General features: G+C 43.4%; 1 protein-coding gene across 1 annotated transcript in view; it reads left to right on the forward strand.

The window, feature by feature from the left end:
* Positions 1-25,000, forward strand: part of pigg (phosphatidylinositol glycan anchor biosynthesis class G (EMM blood group)) — an 87,411-nt gene that overhangs the window by 26,928 nt on the left and 35,483 nt on the right. The window contains exons 5-6 of the mRNA XM_077223751.1: positions 9,957-10,095; positions 21,592-21,804. Of these exons, the coding sequence (XP_077079866.1) occupies positions 9,957-10,095; positions 21,592-21,804 (352 nt within the window). The remainder of the gene's footprint in view (positions 1-9,956; positions 10,096-21,591; positions 21,805-25,000) is intronic.

Consider the following 25,000-nt stretch of genomic DNA (forward strand, 5'->3'; position numbering starts at 1 on the left):
CACCCAACATAGTTTTACAAATTCCCATGGGAAAGAACGACCATTTATGAACTTTACTCCAGCATAGTACAACAAATGGTAAATGGTAAATGGACTGCATTTATATAGCGCTTTCACAGACCGAATGGCCACCAAAGGGCTTTACATATTTGCCTCACATTCACCCATTCATACACACATTCATACACCGACGGCGGTGTCAGCCATGCAAGGCGCCACCCAGCTCGTCGGGAGCAGTTGGGTTTAGGTGTCTTGCTCATGGACACCTCGACACTTGGTCAGGTGGAACCGGGGATTGAACCACCAACCTTTCGGTTTGTAGACAACCTACATGAACCACTGAGCCACTGTCACCCCAAGGTGGCAAGGTTCCTTTTTTAAGTGCAGTAAAACTGTAAATGCCATATTAAAATGTCCTTGGACAAAATATACATTTGGCCTGCCTAAAGGGCAGCCTACAAGACATTGTGCCCAGGGGCCTCTGAACTCTTAATCCGGCCCTGGTGCCACAGTGACACTCTTGTCCCAAAAAGTATTTCTATACCACAATACTCAATCTGTTGTCCCACGGTGAGCCATTTTACCCTGTTGCACCTACACAAAATTTGAGGGTTCCCCCACCTACCAAATCCCACTTTAACCACTGGATGCATCGATGCTACACGTAAAATATCGATATAAGGTACCTTTATTTTGACACTCTCCACATCCTCACGTAACGTCCGTCTACGCACTTCTGCCAAAGCGCGCGTTTGCGTGTACGTTAATCACAACAACAAAGTTTTTCGGGCGTCTATGTCAGCTGAGGAGATTAACGTTACAAAGATTAACCGAGTGTTTTATTTATATATCATAGCAATAACTTGCTTTTGTTTAACTCTGAAACATGAAATGTGGAGTTATCTGCTTTTGCTAAAAAACTAACTTTTAATGCATAAAAAAACATACTTTCAATGAACTGTTTGTGAGTTACCTGTATTTTTTTAAAGTTATTATTACTTATTTAAAACAAACCAGCTGCTGTTTGATTGATATCACTTGGAATGCACACACACACACAAAAAACATGATTCATGAAATTGAACAAGAACAGAGCTATCTGTTTTTGCAAACGGACTCTTCTGTTGTAAATGTCCTAATTTGGAGAGAGTGTGCAATTTTCAAAGAGTTTAATAAAAAGTTAATGTTTTATACTTGGCACATAATATCTAAATATCGATAAATCAATCGATATTGCCCTGAATCAAATCGAATCGCATCGCAGATTTTTTTTTTTGAGGTATCGTTAAATATCGTATCGTTGGCTGAGAGAATCGATATAGTATCGTGATGAACTGTCTGATTTACACCCCTAATAATAACCCTGAGCTTCACAAAAAACAGTTCTTGCTTCATTTCTCTTTGTGCACAACTGATAGCAAAGACTCGCTTGTTCAGTGATTGATTCATCAGACTGAATCACATCCATAACTCACAGGTTCATGTCTTTTTTTCATTGTGTGTTAATTGTGGACCCTGCTGACACACATTGTGTTCTGTTACTCATTCCTCTCTTTCTGTCTTCCCTTCGCTCTCATTACCTGTGAAACACATTGTGAGGTCTTCGTCCCCTGAGATCAGTGTGTGAGTTCTTCTCCTCTGGGCTTCTTTTAACCAGCGCGTTTTATTTCGATCTGCTCCACAAAAGTGTGTGTGTTCATTTTTCATCCGTGTAAAAGCAGTGTCCTCGACACGATTAATTAATTCAAAGATCAAGATCTCGATTCAAACACACACGCGATCTCATTCCTAAATGACATGATTCACTTGTGTCTATTAAACCTTGGACAAAACCTAGAGAGAGATTGCACAATGATTTACACAGACACCTCAGCTTATTTCTTAGGTATTGATTTGATCATTTATGACACTTATACCAGATCCCAGAGACGTGTTAGTATTGTCGTCTTGTATGTATAATCATGTATCATATCATAGATTGGTATGAAACGGCTTCACAGAAACAGTCTTTTCAACATCACAGTATCATTATTTCTCTTACAAATATTCATATTATCTCACAAATACTGGGATTGAAGTTTATATTTTAAAATAGATCAAAATAGAGCAGAATTAACTTCAAATGAAGATTGTATCAATTATATTGTTACACCAGTAGGTGTCGACAAGTGACTGTTGAAAATTGATTGAATCATTGAATCATTCATTCAAGAGATTTGTTTAAAAACACTGATTCATCCAGCAATTAAATAAGTGAAGTCTTTATGGTCTGTGTATCATCGGATCATTTCATTTCCTACTTGGAAAGGAATAACGAGAAATTAAAAGTTTGCTTGTTTATTCATTTTTTCGTTCACAGACCCTTTATGAGTGAGTGATTGAATCATTCACTCAAGAGATTGGTTTTAAAAAAACACTGATTCATCTGGTAATAATATAGCAAAGTCTTTATAAGTGAGTCATTGAGTCATTCACTCAAGAGATTTGTTCAAAAACGCAGATTCATCTGGTAATGATACAAGTGAAGTTTTTATGAGTGATTCATTGAATCATTCACTCAAGAGATTTGTTTAAAAATGCAGATTCATCTGGTAATGATATAAGTGAAGTCTTTATAAGTGAGTCATTGAATCATTCACTCAAGAGATTTGTTTAAAAAAAAAACACTGATTCATCCAGCAATAATATAGCAAAGTATTTATAAGTGAGTCATTGAATCATTCACTCAAAAGATTTGTTCAAAAACGCAGATTCATCTGGTAATGATACAAGTGAAGTCTTTATGAGTGAGTCATTGAATCATTTGTCATTTGAAATATTAATTCAAAGTAATCAAATATTTTGAAATAGACTGCAGCAATTATCGATTTGTCAGAACCTTTAGTAAATGACATGTTATTTTGTTTAGATGTCTATTCGGAATCGTGTGAGAATCGTGATCTTGGTTTTAAACACACACACAAAATTTTATCCAGAATCGTGCAGCTCTAGTTTTTAGTGTATAAAGCGTATCTATGGTACATGCAAACACAGTTTCTGCTCACTGTATCAGCTCTATACCGCTGCCTTACTGTTATCATTTTTTAAGAATGGCAAAGGATCATGGGAAAATGGCCAATCAGCATTAGTGCAGCCTTCAGATCCTCCACTAATATATTAAAGCAGTGATTTTCACAGCTTATGGGTTTCCAGGCCTGCAAAGTCTCAGTAATGTTCTCCCCGAAACTACTTTCCCTGCAATTACTGTACAATGAATATGGATTTAAGCTTGTGAGGTTCATAAATGATTATGCCCATTTCTGTTTCACTTATCAACTTGTGAACCAAAGCGGATGTCAAGATGTCCAGCGATTATTTCGGTCTGTCACTCACACAAAACTATTGTGTGAATTTAGAATAAAGTCACTTTTATGATGACTTCAATTATCAATTTGCCTTCGTATCCATTCATTAAAATTGAATTGAGAGTTCAGCCTTTGCAGTAAATGTATCTTTCTGTATTATAAAGAATAAATGTGTACGGCTTTAGACATGGTATGAAATAATTAATTTCAGTTTAACTTTTAATTTAAACTGATGCCTTTTGATCAGCATTCACAGATTAAATATATTTTTAATTTCAAGGTTTCTTGTGAAACTACTATAGACTGCTGTTCAAAGTTTTGAAGCAGGAAAGACTTTTATGTTTTTGAAAGAGTCTCTTCTGCTCACCAAGGCTGCTTTTATTTGATTAAAAATACAGTAAAAATGTGAAATATTTTTATAATTTAAAACAGCTGTTTTCAATTGTGAATATATAGTAAAGTGTAATTTATTCCTGTGATCAAAGCTGAATTTTCAGCATCATTACTCCAGTCTTCAGTGTCACATGATCCTTCAGAAATCACTATAATATGAGACATGGACACAAAACCAGTCACATGTGTGCTGAATAAATAAGCTTTCCATTGATGTATGTTTTGTTATGATAGGACAATATTTGACTGATATACAACTATTTGAAAATCTGGAATCTGAGAGTGCAAAAAACTCTAAACATTGAGAAAATCGCTGTTAAAGTTGTGCATTTGTGTTCATGATTGTGCAGCATTCACTCACAGAAATAAATGTTTAATATATATACACAGTAGGAAATTTACAAAATATCTTCATGGAACATGATCTTTACTTAATATCCTAATGAGTTTTAGCATAAAAGAAAAATCGAAAAAACAATTCGGCTATTGCCACAAATATACCAGTGCTTGTGACTGGTTTTGTGATCCAGGGTCACATATGATGGTTTGATGCTCAAGAAACATGATTATTATCAATGTTAAAAACACAAATTTTAGCTGAATCCGTTTTTTTTTTTCAGGATTTTTTTAAAGAATTGATAGTTTAAAGATTAAATCTATTATTATTATTGTTGTTGTTATAGCATTATAATAAAATATAAATTTAGAAATATTAGAAATTGTCATTCATGTAATCATATCCACTTATCATGTTCTTATTATTATGAAATGAACATATATTAAAACAGGATAATTTTTATCATTATATTACATTATATATGATTACTATAAAAAATTTTGTGGAATCCTTTTTTTTTTCTTTTTTAAATGAAAAGTTTATAAGAACAGCGTTTATTCGAAATATAATATTTATATTCGTTGAGTCCTTCCTGAATAACAGTATTAATTTCCTAAAAAAAAAAAAAAAATCTTTCTAACCCCAAACTTTTGAATGTTAATGTAAAAATGGGCGGAAAAAAAAAAGAAGCCACTGATACTTTTAACAAATGGAAATGAAATCAGGTTAGATGTATAGGGTTTCTGGTCTTTATTTGGATTCTCGTATAACATGAGATGTCTCTGTAAACACAGAAACACACTCATCATTCATCAACAGTTCTCTTGACTTTCACATGTTCTTGTTGTCGAGTCTCTAAAAGCCTCTTCTGTCACAGTATTCAGAGATTCCTCATTACACACACTGAAGGGTTTCAGAGGCGTTGAATCATTCGCCGTCTCATAGTTTGACGGTCGTATCTCAATCTGAGATGCTTGTGGACAGACGAGATTCGATTTAACGTGTTCATTCTGTGACTTCCTGTTTGTGTTTTTCATTGGTGGACTAAACCGACATTCTCAGAGTCTAGAAACCATCAAAACTAATGAGATTTCTCACATATTTCTCTCTCTCTTTTACTCTGCTTGTTTTTCTTTTTCATATCTTTTTGCATGTTTAATTAATATATTTTCATATTTTCCATAACACTATGCCAGTGTTTCTTACAGGATTCGGTTTTGCACATATTATATATAAAATTATTTAAAATATAATTTAAAATGCATTATAAATAAAATCTATAATTGTTATTATTATTATTATTATTATTATTAAATAATATAATTCATTATTCTCATATCATTATTCTCATTTTTATTATTAAACATGTTAATTTATATAATCACATTCACTTATGGTTTTTATGAAATTATCATATTATTATTAATAATAATTATATAATGTATAATTATAAAACTCATTATTAATATTATTGCATTATAATAAAAACAGTTTTATTATTATAAATTTTCATTATGTAATCACATTCAATTATCATGTTGTCATGATGAAATGATCTTATATTAAAAGCAATTATTATTATTAAATTACATAGTATATTATGATTATAAAACAATATTTTAATCGTTTTTGTTATTGCATTATAATATAAATAGTATTATTATAAATGGTCATTCACATTCACTAATGATGTTCTTCTTATTATGAAATGATCATCTATTAAAATTTCTATGTATATGTATCATTATGTATATCCATCTTTAAAAACAAGTGCTATATGGTTTGGAGATTGATCCATGCATATGTTTGATAGATGTAAAGACTGGCCTCATGTGATCGTGAATCTGAATATAATGATACGCTTTTATTCCTCGTCTGATATCCTGCTGTGAACCCTGCTTACACACACACACACACACACACACACACACACACACACACACACACACACACACACACACACACACACACACACTCTCGTTTCTCTGTATAATTACATGCAAAGTAAGTGTTCATGTTTACCGTTAGATGATGATTTTATGATTCATCACCTGAGAAAAGCTGGTGGTCCTGCATGAACACTGCAGCGCTGAGTTTAAATGGAAATGCACGGCGTTAGCGCTCGCCGTGACCTTTGACCCCTCGTTTCAGACGCCTGTAGAACAGAGCCAGTCAAATACTCTCATGACTCTGCCCCAGAGCATCATGGGTAGAGATCCTGTCTTTGACAATCAGTCTTTGACATTTGCATAAGTGAATTCTAATCGAAGAGGAAAGTAGAATTAGAATTAGAATTGCTCCTGTCATGTTCCGCAGAAGAAAGTGTTTCGGTGAGTAAATAATGGCTCACTTTGGCTGAACTCTTGCTTTAAAGCGCTTGTAATTCCTCAGGTTTCTCTGAAAGCGCTATTAAAATGGCAGCGGCATCTTTCATTCCTTTTACTCTTTTTTCATCTCCCTCATTTTCCTCTCGCAGCTCGCTCCTTTTCTCCAACCAAACCGCTCTATCCTGAAGTCAGAAATCACTTAATAATAATCCGTTTGATTCAGTCACTTCTGATTGAAAAACCTCATAAATTCCCACGCTCCTCTCGTCTCCTGAAACTCCCGCCGGCTGCCTGATGTTGAATTATTTTGCAAATGCTCCTTTTGGCACAATGTTGCCTTTCTTTATTAGTTTTATTCTGCTTTAAGCTTCCTATGATTAAATCATGAGGGGAAATGCTCTATTTTCAGTGTGTCTTTATGATGACACACTTATAAAAAACTCTTTATATTCTTATGTATATTCTAACGCTTTATCTTTAACACGTTACAGACTCCAGATCTCCATTCCTGCAGCTCATTTATGTTTATACGTCTATGTGGTGTTTTTAAAGGGATAGTTCACCCAAAAATGTAAATTCTGTCAGTAATTACTCTCCCTCATGTTGTTTTTAACTTCGTTCATCTTCAGAAACACGAATTAAGATATTTGTGATTAAATCTGAGAGCTGGATCACTCCTCCATAGGCTTCTAAGGGATTGACACTTGTTCCCCGAAAAGTTATTAAAGACATCGTTAAAATAGTCCAAGTGACTACAGTGGCTCAATCTTAAGTTTATCAAGCGACGAGAATACTTTTTGTGCGCAAAAACAAACAAAAATAACGACTTTATTTCAACTATTGATTTCCTTCTCTGTCTTCTTTTTAGATTTTTATTTATTATTATTAAATTTCTTAAAACAAGAAAATATATCTATTAATCGGAGAAAGAAAATTTTGTTCCAGTTTTAATAATCAAAACTAGCTTTTCAAGCAAATTAATTTTTTAGATATTAATAATTATTTTTTTTATGCTGTCTCAGAACACCAGCTTGAAAGACTGTAAGCTGGTTTAATACATTACTTTAATACATTTTGTTTAACAAAACAAATGCAAAAACCTTTTAAAATCTACTTCTCGAACACCGAAGGATGTTGGTCGTGGCATTGTATGTGTGTATGTGTGTGTGTGTGTGTTCGTCAATCACAGCATATTCTGGGGTCCTTCGTTTCAGAGTCACACTCAGGACCTTCGGGTCCAAATGGGCCGGAGGGGTGGGATTCATATTTATTAAAAGAAAATCATCATTTTTTTTTTTTACTTGTTTTTTATAATATTTTTTCTTTCTTTTTTGGTGTTTTGAGATAATTTTATGATTTATAATTAATATTTATGCAATAAATATGACCAAATTTCCCCCAATTTCCCCCCCATTGAATATAATAGAAAATTATAAAAAAAAAATTTTTAGAGTCAAGCCTAGACCTCATGAAAGCAATTTTTGAAATGAGATGGATGCCATCTGGTGGACAAACTGCGCATTTTAAAAATGCAAAACACATATGAAATCTTAATTTTTTAGTTTGTTTATGTATAAAAGTGTGTGTGTGTGTGTGTGGATGTGTCTGTTTTGCACTCTTGATGTTTTATAGATTCACCCCTTCACTGTTGTGTGCTTTTTTTTCTGGATCGTGGCTGATTTGTAGATTGTACGCACAAAAAAACTCGGTATTTTCACATTTTTGCCAATTTCCCATAAATTTCCTATGCCGGGTCCATTTGGGCCGAAGGTCCTGAGTGTGACAATTTATTTTACAACCACTTAGATTATTTAAATCCTGTCCCCAATTTTTTTGGATGTTCATATACCAAGTACCAAAAAAGTCACCAAATTTCAGACCATTCCGATGAAGCTATGATTTAAAAAAAAAAAAAAAATTTAAATGCGTCCGGACCATTTGGACCGAAGGACCCCAGAGGGTTAAGATTTTCCTCAGCTAATGTACGGTTTGCGAATATTTCACCGCACTGCTGGCGGATAATAGGCCACAAGTGGCGTTTCTAATGTCTTTATTCAGGCGTTCTGTCATTAGCATGTGTTAGCTGGAGCGGGGGGGAGGCTAGGTATTAGCATGCGTTTAGTGGATTCATGAATATCTGAACCGGAGGACTTGTTGTTAGCGAAGCATCATTAGTGTAGCGTTAGGGCTCAAGAGTGAGCGTTTCCAGCTGTGAGGCACAGGAGTGTGTGTGTGTGTGTGTGTCTGTGTGTGTGTGTGTGTGCATGAGGGAATCAAGTGGCCCGAGAGACTCTTTGATGTGAAACAGAGCTGAAGTCCCTGCCCCTGATGTGAAAGAGAGAGAGACACACACACACACACACACACACACACACACACACACACACACACACACACACACACACACACACACACACACACACACACACACACACACACGTTCAAACCTCAGTGATTTGCTCCAGTGAAGAGGACAGCAATCCAGCGTCTCTCACACACTCTCACTTCCTCTTATGCACAAACACACAATTACACTGCGAAATCTCCTGAAAACTGACAAGAAATTAATTTATACATCTTTTTTGGTGTTTTACGAATTTGCAAGTTCAAGAAATGTTTCTTGAGCATCAAATCATCATATTATACTGATTTCTGAAGGATCATGTGACACTGAAGACTGGAGTAATGATGCTGAAAATTCAGCTTTGATCACAGGAATAAATTACACTTTATTATATATTCACATAGAAAACAGCTGATTTACATTATAATAATATTTCACAATTTTACTGTTTTTACTGTATTTTTGATCAAATAAATGAAGATTTGTTGTGCTTAGTGAGAAGCATTAAAATTTCCCCGTTATAACGGATTAAACAGCGCTGACGGTGAAACCAGGAGAAACATTGTTCCATGAATGAACTAGTTATAGGTTTTAAGTCCACAGATCAGCAACATTCACCATGGATTTACAGTAGTAACACTCACTTAATAACCATGGAAGTTTGGCAGAAATAGTAAAATGCACACATCTTTTTCCAGCACCTCAAAACTCAAATATTATCATATTTAAATGTTATTTTTAATGTGATCACCAAAACATTATTTGTTAATCCTTCCATGATTACCCCCATTTATAAAACTAAAAGCTTTAGGAACATGTAGGAAAATTCAAACTTATTTAAAAATAATTCTCTTTTAATAAATAGGAAATTTCTCTGGCATTTCTTTCTTTTGGCTGTATCGAAAACATCCCGAACCGCGACACCACTGTATCGTATCGAACCGAACCGTGAATTTTGTGAACCGTTACACCCCTATCCACCAATTGTCCGTGTTCGTCTGAGGCTGAGACTAGGAATAATCATATAAATTTTGCAGAAAGAAAAAAAATTGTAATATTATAGATGTTTCTTCTGTGTATGTGTCTGTATAATGTGACTCGTTTTAATAAATAATCTCAATATTTCGTAATTAATAAATAAAAACAATATTTATTTAGATTAATAATAAAAGTATTAATATATGAAAACGTTTTTCATTTGTGTGTTTCAGGAATCTGAAGGGACGTTGCCCAACCTGCTGGTTGTGTGTGGAGATCACGGCATGTCTGAAACCGGCAGTCACGGCGGATCGTCAGAAGCGGAAATCAACACGCCACTCGTGCTCATTAGCCCCGCCTTCAGGAGGAAAGGTGAGCAGATATACAGCTCGTGTAGCTCCGCCCCTTCTGTCTCCCAGTTTGTGTTTCCACAGCTTGAAAGATTTATGAAAGAACCGCTCGTAGGGCGCTATCATACATCCGGTACACTCTACTTATTACACACACACACACATTCTGCTTATTACACACACACACACACACACACACACACACACACACACACACACACACACACATACTCACTCTGCTCATTACACACAGGGACACGCAGCAGCACACAAACATGCCACATATATATATTAAAAAAAAGGATTAAGAAATATAATATAAAAGATTATTATTGTGTACATAAATATATGGTGGAACCCAGCTTGTCCCGTAGATGGTCTTTAACCTTTAACCTCGCGCACACACACACACACACACACACACACACACAGCTTTAACCTCGCGTACGAGCAGCTTTTCCTCGCTAGAGAATCGTTCAGTCTTTCCACTTGCAAATTCCTCCATGTAACTAGCGAATCCGCCATGACACGAGCACAACTGGCTTTTAAAAGGAAATTAAGTTACACTCTGATTGGTTCATTGCACGTTATGCCCAAAACACACCCATTACTCATTAAGAGAATAGTGACAAAACACACGTGAAGGGTTGGGGTCAGAATCCCTTGCCTCTGGGTCAAGAACTGTAAACCCCCTCTTTACAGTCCTTTCACACGCATTACTCATTAAGAGAATAGTAATGACCCTTTTAGACCATGCACCGGGAGCGCCAACCATTTTCCCCGTCGTTAAACTAGCAAAAGTGGATTCAGACACGCTCTAAGTGCACTTGCGCTTTAGCCCATGCGCTTAGATCATTAAAATAGGGCCCTCTTGCGTGAGTGTTTATCGTAGCACTGTGATTGGCATGACCAATGAAATCTTTAGAGTTTGTGCTGAACTGGTCTGTCAATCAATGGGAGTAAGCCACGCCCTGTTTTGGTGTTCCCGCCCCCTTTTAGAGATCTCCAGGCTCCTGCTAAACCCTTCCTGGTTATTTCAGGCCGTTTCTGGGTTTTCTCTGGTGAATTTGACAATTGGATTATCGAAAAAATGATGTTATCACATGGTCTTTTGAAGTAAAGGTCACTCACATTAAGATTCTCCTTCAAACGTAAAGGTTTAGCGACTCGCTTTGAAGTTTAAGAGAAACATTGATTTATTTTTTTTCCAACTGCAAAGTTGCTCTGTTTGAAACTAAAGTTATTTTAAGCCTGGGTTGTATATTTGATGTCTTAGTCCTTCAATAAAGTATATTGGCCAGGATTTTGTGCACAGAGTTCCTCCCACAGTTGTTAAGCCATATCCAATAATTGCCGTGTGACAGATATCTCAGCTAAACAAGGGCTCTGATAGTCCGGCAAAGAAGCTTTACGCACAATAAACGTTACTGTAAATCAGTCCCCATGTGAGTTGGTGTGGCAAAAGTGATGATTTTTCATATTTACCTTGCTTTAAATCAGATTAACAACCAGCATATTCACAATGCATATAAAAAAAATGAATGTTTTTGTGCTGAACGTGCTGTATTTATTTACGCACTGCTGTAAACGCTCAAGAAACGGGAAGATACAAGTCTGCAATGAGTCTTCCAGAATCAAAGGTCTGTTTCAGCAAATGAAAAGCAAACTTTCCGCAGTGCACGACACCGAACAATGCTTATATCAAAAACAGTTGCATTTTTCAGATCAGCGTTAATGTGCAAGATATTCTTAGACTGTGCAAAGCTATACGCATCTGTTCATCTGTACGGGAGTTATTTTAACCAGTCTTGCATTTTAAATCATTTGCAGGAAGTGTTTTATGCACAGAGATATGTTCTGCTTTGGTTTAAACTCAGTGTAGAAATGTTTCACATAATGAAGGGCAATTATTCCACTCAAGAAAAGAGTTTGCTGTGTTTCACGCTCTTCTTTGCGCGAGCAATACTTTTATTAGGGTTTTTCCTCTTATAACGTTAGTCAACGTTTCCTGCAGCATTTACAGCCAAGATTTAGTTTTCATGAGCACTTCCACCCTCTGTGATCCTCAAAATTGTGGCTAATGTAGTAATTTAATGCTGGCTAGTCTTTATTTAATAAACATTACAGTACAGTTTTCTTTTTAGGTGTTGTAAAATCTTCTTTCACCTCAAAAGATGTCATTACTTAGACTTTAAATTCTTAAAATAGTTTTTTGCTTCATATTTTTGTGCGAACCGCAATGGATTTGGATTCTTTGATGAATAGAAAGTTCAAAAGAACAGCAATTATTTATGAATCTTTTGTAACATTATAAATATCTTTACTGTCACTTTTAATCAATGTAATGCATCTTCGCTGAATAAAAGTTTAAATTCCCTTTGAAACAGCATGTACAGAGTTACATTTCTAGATGTGATCCTGATATATTCTGCATATCTACTTTCTGTCAGCAACGGTTTCTTTCTTCCGAACAAACATATAATCCTAAAGTCGTGATCCGGGACGCCTTTAAAATAAACCGTCCTCTTGTTTCTGTCGCTGGGATCTTCTGAAGTCTGTTGAGACACAAACCAACGGTTTAAACTCGACGCACGTTCTTTAACTCTTCTATTCGTCCTGTTTTCGGCGACTGAACGCCAGTGGGCGGGGCCTATGATGCAGCGACGTATAACTATTGGTCGATGTCTTGCTCTGGAGGCGGGCATATGTAAATGCATTTGCCCGTGTGACGTCACAGATCCTGCAATATCAAAATGAGGCAATTGGCCGAAAAAGGCTTTGTTTATAATTAGAAAGGCGTTTTAAGCGATGAAACTTTGGTACAAAGACCTCATATATGTCAAAAGATCAATGCAAATTTGATATCTTATGTCATGACCCCTTTAAATCTCAAATATCTGTGACCGTTTGATTGCATTAGAGGAATGCAGCTGGATAATTTTATGCCCCGGGGGTTTTAAATTACCCACTGATTCATCTCTGTCTGATAATATAAAGCATTAATTCATTTCCCCCCCCACTGTTTTATAATGGATTAATTTGCATTGAGTCCAGTGTGTAATTGATTGTGACACACAGAGCTGGCGCAGCGGTCGTCGCACTGATCATGTGACGCAATACACACAGCTCAAACAAGACCCATGCATAGACATGTGAACACACACACACACACACACACACGCCCTAAAGTTTGAAAATCTGTATGAGATGCTCATTATCCACTTCTACTCTCTCTCTCTCTCTCTCTCTCTCTCTCCCTCCCTCCCAGTGAAAGTGTGGAGTGGCAGAGCATCTGTCTACACCAGACTGTCAGGGTGAATGTGATAATTGTTTCTTTTCCTGCCTGATCTATTTTGGTGATCTCTTACTCATCTATACACATTCACACACACACACACATTCACACCAGCTTCCTTTTGGAGCATGTGGTTTTTATTTAAAGATGAGCTCATATTCACACTCGCTGCATGCTGACCTCATCGCCCATCAGATCCCGAGACTTGTTAATGAACACTCTTCTGTTGACTTTCTGTCTCTCCTGTAGGATTTCACATCACAGTTCAGACTCCTATGATCAATTCAGTCTGATTCACCACACACACACACACACACACACACACACACACACACACACACACACACACACACACAAAGACACACACACACACTCACTCACTCTCTCTCTCTCACATGCGCACACACACACACACACACTCTCACGCACACACACACACTAACCCGACCCCTAAACCTAACACACACACACACACACACACACACACACACACACACACACACACACACAAACACACTCACTAACCCGACCCCTAAACCTACCCATTACACACACACACACACCCAGCAAGGATGACGCGAAAGCAATACAATACCATTCAGCTAAATTATTCCATCATCAAGTGCAGGAAACACGGACTTAAACGCTGATGTCGGTCTTATTTATGTGAAGAATATATTATACGTTTAGCGTGTATAATTGTTTATTCAGTGTCATCTAGTGATCTGCATCTGTCTTCATATGTAAATATGTCTTCATTTTGGGTGCCAGTTTGCAGAACAGCACTGTAACGAGAAAAAAGTAGTAGAAAAAATTGATGGATGGACGGAAGATAGATAGGAACAGATGGATGGATCCATCACACGTGTGTGTGTGTGTTTGTGTGTGTTCGTTCCAGTGGGCCTGGGGCAGCCGTTACTGACGTGTGTGTGTGTGTGTGTGTGTGTGTGTGTGTTGCAGTGGGCCTGGGGCAGCCGTTACTGACGTGTGTGTGTGTGTGTGTTGCAGCGGGCCTGGGGCAGCTGTTACTGACGTGTGTGTGTGTGTGTTGCAGCGGGCCTGGGGCAGCCGTTACTGACGTGTGTGTGTGTGTTGCAGCCGTTACTGACGTGTGTGTGTGTGTTGCAGCGGGCCTGGGGCAGCCGTTACTGACATGTGTGTGTGTTGCAGCGGGCCTGGGGCAGCCGTTACTGACGTGTGTGTGTGTTGCAGTGGGCCTGGGGCAGCCGTTACTGACGTGTGTGTGTGTGTGTTGCAGTGGGCCTGGGGCAGCCGTTACTGACATGTGTGTGTGTGTGTTGCAGCGGGCCTGGGGCAGCCGTTACTGACATGTGTGTGTGTGTGTTGCAGTGGGCCTGGGGCAGCCGTTACTGACATGTGTGTGTGTGTGTTGCAGCGGGCCTGGGGCAGCCGTTACTGACATGTGTGTGTGTGTGTTGCAGTGGGCCTGGGGCAGCCGTTACTGACATGTGTGTGTGTGTGTTGCAGTGGGCCTGGGGCAGCCGTTACTGACGTGTGTGTGTGTGTGTTGCAGTGGGCCTGGGGCAGCCGTTACTGACGTGTGTGTGTGTGTTGCAGCGGGCCTGGGGCAGCCGTTACTGACATGTGTGTGTGTGTGTTGCAGTGGGCCTGGGGCAGCCGTTACTGACATGTGTGTGTGTGTGTTGCAGTGGGCCTGGGGCAGCCGTTACTGACATGTGTGTGTGTGTGTGTGTTGCAGCGGGCCTGGGGCAGCCGTTACTGACATGTGTGTGTGTGTGTGTTGCATTGGGCCGGGGGCAGCCGTTACTGACATGTGTGTGTGTGTGTTGCAGTGGGCCTGGGGCAGCCGTTACTGACATGTGTGTGTGTGTGTTGCAGCGGGCCTGGGGCAGCCGTTACTGACGTGTGTGTGTTGCAGTGGGCCTGGGGCAGCCGTTACTGACATGTGTGTGTGTGTGTTGCAGCGGGCCTGGGGCAGCCGTTACTGACATGTGTGTGTGTGTGTTGCAGTGGGCCTGGGGCAGCCGTTACTGACGTGTGTTTGTGTGTTGCAGTGGGCCTGGGGCAGCCGTTACTGACATGTGTGTGTGTGTGTTGCAGCGGGCCTGGGGCAGCCGTTACTGACATGTGTGTGTGTGTTGCAGTGGGCCTGGGGCAGCCGTTACTGACGTGTGTGTGTGTGTGTTGCAGTGGGCCTGGGGCAGCCGTTACTGACATGTGTGTGTGTGTGTTGCAGTGGGCCTGGGGCAGCCGTTACTGACATGTGTGTGTGTGTGTTGCAGTGGGCCTGGGGCAGCCGTTATTGACGTGTGTGTGTGTGTGTGTTGCAGCGGGCCTGGGGCAGCCGTTACTGACATATGTGTGTGTGTGTGTTGCAGCGGGCCTGGGGCAGCAGTTACTGACATGTGTGTGTGTGTGTTGCAGCGGGCCTGGGGCAGCCGTTACTGACGTGTGTGTGTGTGTTGCAGCGGGCCTGGGGCAGCCGTTACTGACGTGTGTGTGTGTGTTGCAGTGGGCCTGGGGCAGCCGTTACTGACGTGTGTGTGTGCGTGTGTGTTGCAGACGTGTGACGTGTGTGTGTGCGTGTGTGTTGCAGCGGGCCTGGGGCAGCCGTTACTGACGTGTTTGTGTGCGTGTGTGTTGCAGCGGGCCTGGGGCAGCCGTTACTGACGTGTGTGTGTGTGTTGCAGCGGGCCTGGGGCAGCCGTTACTGACGTGTGTGTGTGTGTTGCAGTGGGCCTGGGGCAGCCGTTACTGACGTGTGTGTGTGCGTGTGTGTTGCAGACGTGTGACGTGTGTGTGTGCGTGTGTGTTGCAGCGGGCCTGGGGCAGCCGTTACTGACGTGTGTGTTGCAGCGGGCCTGGGTTGCCGTTACTGACGTGTGTGTGTGTGTGTTGCAGTGGACCTGGGGCAGCCATTACTGAGGTGTGTGTGTGTTGTAGCGGGCCTGGGGCAGCCGTTATTGACGTGTGTGTGTGTGTGTGTGTTGCAGCGGGCCTGGGGCAGCCGTTACTGACGGGTGGTTGTGTGTGTGTGTGTGTGTGTGTGTGTGTGTGTTTGTGTGTGCGTGTGTGTTGCAGCGGGCCTGGGGCAGCCGTTACTGACGTGTGTGTGTGTGTGTGTGTGTGTTGCAGCGGGCCTGGGGCAGCCGTTACTGACGTGTGTGTGTGTGTTGCAGTGGGCCTGGGGCAGCCGTTACTGACGTGTGTGTGTGTGTGTGTGTGTGTGTGTGTGTGTGTGTTGCAGCGGGCCTGGGTTGCCGTTATGACGTGTGTGTGTGTGTGTGTTGCAGCGGGCCGGGGGCAGCCGTTACTGACGTGTGTGTGTGTGTGGGTGTTGCAGCGGGCCTGGGGCAGCCGTTACTGACGTGTGTGTGTGTGTGGGTGTTGCAGCGGGCCGGGGGCAGCCGTTACTGACGTGTGTGTGTGTGTGTGTGGGTGTTGCAGCGGGCCGGGGGCAGCCGTTACTGACGTGTGTGTGTGTTGCAGTGGGCCTGGGGCAGCCGTTACTGACGTGTGTGTTGCAGTGGGCCTGGGGCAGCCGTTACTGACGTGTGTGTGTGTGTGTTGCAGTGGGCCTGGGGCAGCCGTTACTGACGTGTGTGTGTGTGTGTTGCAGTGGGCCTGGGGCAGCCGTTACTGACGTGTGTGTGTGTGTTGCAGCGGGCCTGGGCATCCGTTACTGACGGGTGTGTGTGTGTGTGTGTTGCAGCGGGCCTGGGGCAGCCGTTATGACGTGTGTGTGTGCGTGTGTGTTGCAGCTGGCCTGGGCATCTTTTACTGACGTGTGTGTGTGTCTGTTGCAGCGGGCCTGGGGCAGCCGTTACTGACGGGTGTGTGTGTGTGTGTGTGTGTGTGTTGCAGCGGGCCTGGGTTGCCGTTATGACGTGTGTGTGTGTGTGTGTTGCAGCTGGCCTGGGGCAGCCGTTACTGACGGGTGTGTGTGTCTGTGTTGCAGCTGGCCTGGGGCAGCCGTTACTGACGGGTGTGTGTGTGTGTGTGTGTGTGTTGCAGCGGGCCTGGGTTGCCGTTATGACGTGTGTGTGTGTGTGTGTGTTGCAGCGGGCCTGGGGCAGCCGTTACTGACGTGTGTGTGTGTGTGTGTGTGTGTGTTGCAGCTGGCCTGGGGCAGCCGTTACTGACGGGTGTGTGTGTGTGTGTGTGTTGCAGCGGGCCTGGGGCAGCCGTTACTGACGGGTGTGTGTGTGTGTGTTGCAGCGGGCCTGGGGCAGCCGTTACTGACGGGTGTGTGTGTGTGTGTGTGTGTGTGTGTGTGTGTGTGTGTGTGTGTGTGTGTGTTGCAGCGGGCCTGGGGCAGCCGTTACTGACGGGTGTGTGTGTGTGTGTTGCAGCGGGACTGGGGCAGCCGTTACTGACGTGTGTGTGTGTGTTGCAGCGGGCCTGGGGCAGCCGTAACTGACATGTGTGTGTGTGTGTTGCAGTGGGCCTGGGGCAGCCGTTACTGACGTGTGTGTGTGTGTTGCAGTGGGCCTGGGGCAGCCGTTACTGACATGTGTGTGTGTGTGTTGCAGCGGGCCTGGGGCAGCCGTTACTGACGTGTGTTTGTGTGTTGCAGTGGGCCTGGGGCAGCCGTTACTGACATGTGTGTGTGTGTTGCAGCGGGCCTGGGGCAGCCGTTACTGACGTGTGTGTGTGTGTTGCAGTGGGCCTGGGGCAGCCGTTACTGACATGTGTGTGTGTGTTGCAGTGGGCCTGGGGCAGCCGTTACTGACATGTGTGTGTGTGTGTTGCAGCGGGCCTGGGGCAGCCGTTACTGACGTGTGTGTGTGTGTTGCAGTGGGCCTGGGGCAGCCGTTACTGACATGTGTGTGTGTGTGTTGCAGTGGGCCTGGGGCAGCCGTTACTGACATGTGTGTGTGTGTGTTGCAGTGGGCCTGGGGCAGCCGTTACTGACATGTGTGTGTGTGTGTGTTGCAGTGGGCCTGGGGCAGCCGTTACTGACGTGTGTGTGTGTGTTGCAGCGGGCCTGGGGCAGCCGTTACTGACATGTGTGTGTGTGTGTTGCAGTGGGCCTGGGGCAGCCGTTACTGACATGTGTGTGTGTGTGTTGCAGTGGGCCTAGGGCAGCCGTTACTGACATGTGTGTGTGTGTTGCAGTGGGCCTGGGGCAGCCGTTACTGACATGTGTGTGTGTGTGTGTTGCATTGGGCCGGGGGCAGCCGTTACTGACATGTGTGTGTGTGTGTTGCAGTGGGCCTGGGGCAGCCGTTACTGACATGTGTGTGTGTGTGTTGCAGCGGGCCTGGGGCAGCCGTTACTGACGTGTGTGTGTTGCAGTGGGCCTGGGGCAGCCGTTACTGACATGTGTGTGTGTGTTGCAGCGGGCCTGGGGCAGCCGTTACTGACATGTGTGTGTGTGTGTTGCAGTGGGCCTGGGGCAGCCGTTACTGACGTGTGTTTGTGTGTTGCAGTGGGCCTGGGGCAGCCGTTACTGACATGTGTGTGTGTGTGTTGCAGCGGGCCTGGGGCAGCCGTTACTGACATGTGTGTGTGTGTGTGTGTTGCAGTGGGCCTGGGGCAGCCGTTACTGACGTGTGTGTGTGTGTGTTGCAGTGGGCCTGGGGCAGCCGTTACTGACATGTGTGTGTGTGTGTTGCAGTGGGCCTGGGGCAGCCGTTACTGACATGTGTGTGTGTGTGTTGCAGTGGGCCTGGGGCAGCCGTTACTGACATATGTGTGTGTGTGTGTGTTGCAGCGGGCCTGGGGCAGCAGTTACTGACATGTGTGTGTGTGTGTTGCAGCGGGCCTGGGGCAGCCGTTACTGACGTGTGTGTGTGTGTTGCAGCGGGCCTGGGGCAGCCGTTACTGACGTGTGTGTGTGTGTTGCAGTGGGCCTGGGGCAGCCGTTACTGACGTGTGTGTGTGCGTGTGTGTTGCAGACGTGTGACGTGTGTGTGTGCGTGTGTGTTGCAGCGGGCCTGGGGCAGCCGTTACTGACGTGTTTGTGTGCGTGTGTGTTGCAGCGGGCCTGGGGCAGCCGTTACTGACATATGTGTGTGTGTGTGTGTTGCAGCGGGCCTGGGGCAGCAGTTACTGACATGTGTGTGTGTGTGTTGCAGCGGGCCTGGGGCAGCCGTTACTGACGTGTGTGTGTGTGTTGCAGCGGGCCTGGGGCAGCCGTTACTGACGTGTGTGTGTGTGTTGCAGTGGGCCTGGGGCAGCCGTTACTGACGTGTGTGTGTGCGTGTGTGTTGCAGACGTGTGACGTGTGTGTGTGCGTGTGTGTTGCAGCGGGCCTGGGGCAGCCGTTACTGACGTGTTTGTGTGCGTGTGTGTTGCAGCGGGCCTGGGGCAGCCGTTACTGACGTGTGTGTGTGTGTTGCAGCGGGCCTGGGGCAGCCGTTACTGACGTGTGTGTGTGTGTTGCAGTGGGCCTGGGGCAGCCGTTACTGACGTGTGTGTGTGCGTGTGTGTTGCAGACGTGTGACGTGTGTGTGTGCGTGTGTGTTGCAGCGGGCCTGGGGCAGCCGTTACTGACGTGTGTGTTGCAGCGGGCCTGGGTTGCCGTTACTGACGTGTGTGTGTGTGTGTTGCAGTGGACCTGGGGCAGCCATTACTGACGTGTGTGTGTGTGTTGCAGTGGACCTGGGGCAGCCGTTACTGACGTGTGTGTGTGTTGTAGTGGGCCTGGGGCAGCCGTTATTGACGTGTGTGTGTGTTGCAGTGGGCCTGGGGCAGCCGTTATTGACGTGTGTGTGTGTGTGTGTGTTGCAGCGGGCCTGGGGCAGCCGTTACTGACGGGTGGTTGTGTGTGTGTGTGTGTGTGTGTGTGTGTGTTTGTGTGTGCGTGTGTGTTGCAGCGGGCCTGGGGCAGCCGTTACTGACGTGTGTGTGTGTGTGTGTGTGTGTTGCAGCGGGCCTGGGGCAGCCGTTACTGACGTGTGTGTGTGTGTTGCAGTGGGCCTGGGGCAGCCGTTACTGACGTGTGTGTGTGTGTGTGTGTGTGTGTGTGTGTGTGTGTGTGTGTGTGTGTGTGTGTGTTGCAGCGGGCCGGGGTTGCCGTTATGACGTGTGTGTGTGTGTGTGTTGCAGCGGGCCGGGGGCAGCCGTTACTGACGTGTGTGTGTGTGTGGGTGTTGCAGCGGGCCTGGGGCAGCCGTTACTGACGTGTGTGTGTGTGTGGGTGTTGCAGCGGGCCGGGGGCAGCCGTTACTGACGTGTGTGTGTGTGTGTGTGGGTGTTGCAGCGGGCCGGGGGCAGCCGTTACTGACGTGTGTGTGTGTTGCAGTGGGCCTGGGGCAGCCGTTACTGACGTGTGTGTTGCAGTGGGCCTGGGGCAGCCGTTACTGACGTGTGTGTGTGTGTGTTGCAGTGGGCCTGGGGCAGCCGTTACTGACGTGTGTGTGTGTGTGTTGCAGTGGGCCTGGGGCAGCCGTTACTGACGTGTGTGTGTGTGTTGCAGCGGGCCTGGGCATCCGTTACTGACGGGTGTGTGTGTGTGTGTGTGTGTTGCAGCGGGCCTGGGGCAGCCGTTATGACGTGTGTGTGTGCGTGTGTGTTGCAGCTGGCCTGGGCATCTTTTACTGACGTGTGTGTGTGTCTGTTGCAGCGGGCCTGGGGCAGCCGTTACTGACGGGTGTGTGTGTGTGTGTTGCAGCGGGCCTGGGTTGCCGTTATGACGTGTGTGTGTGTGTGTGTTGCAGCTGGCCTGGGGCAGCCGTTACTGACGGGTGTGTGTGTCTGTGTTGCAGCTGGCCTGGGGCAGCCGTTACTGACGGGTGTGTGTGTGTGTGTGTGTGTGTTGCAGCGGGCCTGGGTTGCCGTTATGACGTGTGTGTGTGTGTGTGTGTTGCAGCGGGCCTGGGGCAGCCGTTACTGACGTGTGTGTGTGTGTGTGTGTTGCAGCGGGCCTGGGGCAGCCGTTACTGATGGGTGTGTGTGTGTGTGTGTTGCAGCGGGCCTGGGGCAGCCGTTACTGACGGGTGTGTGTGTGTGTGTTGCAGCGGGCCTGGGGCAGCCGTTACTGACGGGTGTGTGTGTGTGTGTGTGTGTGTGTGTTGCAGCGGGCCTGGGGCAGCCGTTACTGACGGGTGTGTGTGTGTGTGTTGCAGCTGGCCTGGGCATCCGTTACTGATGGGTGTGTGTGTGTGTGTGTGTGTGTGTGTTGCAGTGGGCCTGGGGCATCCGTTACTGACGGGTGTGTGTGTATGTGTTGCAGCTGGCCTGGGGCAGCCGTTACTGACGGGTGTGTGTGTGTGTGTGTGTGTGTGTGTGTTGCAGCTGGCCTGGGGCAGCCGGAGGTGCTGGAGCAGGTGGATCTCCCCCCCACCCTCGCCCTGGCTCTGGGTTTGCCCGTGTCCCAGAACAGCGTGGGCCGCTTGATCCCGGCCGTGTTCGAGGACTCGCCGCTCCGGGATCAGCTCCGCCTCCTGCAGATCAACGGACACCAGCTCAGCCGACTCCTGCGCGACAGCAACCCCTCCTTCCACAAGGGTGAGTCCAGTCCGGGCAGCTTCATTTATACAGCGCTTTTTACTATACACACGGTTTCAAAGCAGCTTCACAGAGATAACAGGAAAATAGTGCAACAAACATGTTTCCAGAAGGAAATAGCCTCACAGTCCAGCTTAAGTAAGTTCAGTGATGTTTCATTTTTGTTGTAAAAAAAGGGAGTACAGCTATTTCGACTTTATATAGGCTTACACTCGAGAACCACTAATCTATATGCGCAAGCTTCTGCAGGAGTTCAAACACACACATTTGAGCACGTTTCCATCCAACAACCTTGTCCGTGAGATAATAAACAACTGCTTGCATTAATGCAATTGGCTTAGTTTCACCAAGATATGGACAATATTGGTACAGAGAGGTTCAGGATCTGTGTGAACTTTTAGCTAGCTAGACTTTATGACTTCATTATGGATGAGAGAAACACTATGAACAACCAAATAACATAACATTTATGAGCAGTTTAATAACATATCATAACATAACCACACATAAGCACAACGCAAGATGATACACATGACAGTCAAAACTATAGGCAGAGATTAAAGTTAATTCAGCCACTTACTCTTAGTTTTTCGCTGACACACCAGATACGTACGTTTTGACAGCTAGTGAAGTGATATCACAGAACCATAGCAAAGAACACAGTCTGAACGTACCAGACAAAAATGGTACAGTGGTTTGAAAATCATATTTCATTCATTATATCCTGAATTGTTGGTATGTGATGGTAATGCTGCATTTAAATACATATGATTTTGAATAGGCTAACATTATATTTTATTTTTTAAAAATTCAGTACTAATGCATTCAGCAGCATTCACACTGAGCCATGGCCAAGCACACTAGAGTTGGCTACTAACTAGGGCTTTTTGTTGTCACTGTGCAGTTCGGTTTTGTTTAGCCTTTTTGCTGCTTGAGTAACAAGCTCATGAAATGCTGTAACCCGACATAAGAGCTCAGGGTTTGAGTACACAGGCATGACTGGGCCTTTAGAGCACTTTAAATCCATAGAAATACAGAATTTATACCCTTTAGCTCAAGCCGTGTGTGTGTGTGTGTGTGTGTGTGTGTGTCTGTCTGCTGTAGCGGTTTGGTTGTATTTTCTCTCAGCTGGTTATCTGGCCTCCCACAAACATCCATCTCTGACTCATTCACTTCTCACATCTTACATGAGTTTCGCTGGCTTATGAGGTGTGAGTGTGTTTATTCAGTGTTATGGTGTTTGATGATGCTGTCTTCTGACATTTTCACTTGAATATGTCCTAATACAAAGTTTTTCTGGTTTTCCTTCTTGAATGTTGATTATTTCCCTCATATTCTCCATTGTTGCGGCTCCTCTCATCCCAGTCTGTCAGTAACGCTCTGTTTACTTCCTGTCTCTATGAAGCCCCTCCTTCTGAAAAGCACACTGTGCTCTGATTGGTCGGCTGGATCAGTGTGTTGTGATTGGTCGAGCGCTTCGAGTGTGTTTGGGAAATGTCCCGCCCCTTCCCATAACCACCAGTTTAACACACTACTAACTAACTCAACCAGGCCCCGCCCCTTTATTCTGCGTATGAATTATTATAATGAGGAATATTGTGACGTGTTTAATTCTTTCACAGACGTGTTAGTCTTGTGTAGCCAGACTGTCTGCATAAATAAAAACATTGTTTGATTGACATGTAAAGTACCCAATCACCATTCTTTTTGTTTTCCTGTGCATTTAGGAGCGGGTTTATCGAAATTTGTTGCTATCACAAAAAAAGATTGGCATGAAAATAAAAAAACCCATTCAAATAAGTGCAGAGCAAAGTCAATCCGCGGCACAGATGCTGATGCTTCCCTCCGGATCAGGATCCGCTTGCATGGCGGGAAGAAAGCGCTAAGCCGACAGAGCGTATTTTCCTCACAGCTGGCCTGTGGTTTTTGAACGAGAACATGTGAAGGGATGAAAATATGATTTGCTTTTATTTAAACACTGTTTATAAATATGCAGTAAAGACAGCAGTCTACTTTTCAAATTACATATTGTTCCTGTATGTATCATACTTATCCTTAAATAACATTTTAATTTTGGGGTAATACATTTCTCATTATTTATATATTAGAGTAATTAAGTACTAAATTAAATATATTCTACGGTACCGATCAAAAGTTTAGAATTAAGCATTTATTTAATTTTATAATTCATTGATTTTATTACATTGCATTGCATTATTTTTATTATTAATTAATTTATAGCATTGCATTGTACTAATTTATTATTAATTAATTTTATAATTGATTGATTTTATTGCATTGCATTAATTTTATAATTGATTATTACATTGTATTACTTTTATTATAAATTAATAGTTTTATTAATTAATTTATTGCATTGCATTAATTTTATTAGGAATTAACTTGAAACTTCATTGATTTTATTACATTGCATTGCATTAATTTTATTAATAATTAATTTTGCAATTAATTGATTTTATTACATTGCATTAATTTTATTATAAATGAACTATTATTAATTAATTTATTGCATTGCATTAATTTTATTAGGAATTAACTTGAAACTTCATTGATTTTATTACATTGCATTGCATTAATTTTATTAATAATTAATTTTACAATTAATTGATTTTATTACATTGCATTAATTTTATTATAAATTAACTATTATTAATTAATTTATTGCATTGCATTAATTTTATTAGGAATTAACTTGAAACTTCATTGATTTTATTACATTGCATTGCATTCATTTTATTATTAATTAATTTCTTAATTCATTAATTGTATCGCATTGCACAGAAATACAGTGTTTCCTGTGCACTGTGACTCCTGGAAATTGTGTTAAACCAGCCAATCAGATCAAAGCTGACGATTTCAGCAAACTCGTGACATTTTTGTCTTTAATATGCATTAGACGTCATATTTCCCCTCTCTCACTGTGAAGGTTCGGGAGCGAGTGAAGGATGAGATCTGATTGATGAGGACGACAAACTGCGCCACCCACTTTCATCCTTCCATTTTCTGAAGGAAATTCAAAAATATGAGATTATTAGAGGTCAGCGCTTACGTGTGTGTGTGTGTGTGTGTGTGTGTGTGTGTGTGTGTGTGTGTGTGTGTGTGTGTGTGTGTGTGTGTGTGTGTGTGTGTGTGTGTGACGTACAGGCAAATATGATCTCGCTTCACCCTCATCTGT

This window comes from Siphateles boraxobius, unplaced genomic scaffold (assembly GCF_051911475.1).
Source record: "Siphateles boraxobius isolate OS27281-9 unplaced genomic scaffold, OSU_SipBor_1 121, whole genome shotgun sequence".
Taxonomy (NCBI): Eukaryota; Metazoa; Chordata; class Actinopteri; order Cypriniformes; family Leuciscidae; genus Siphateles; species Siphateles boraxobius.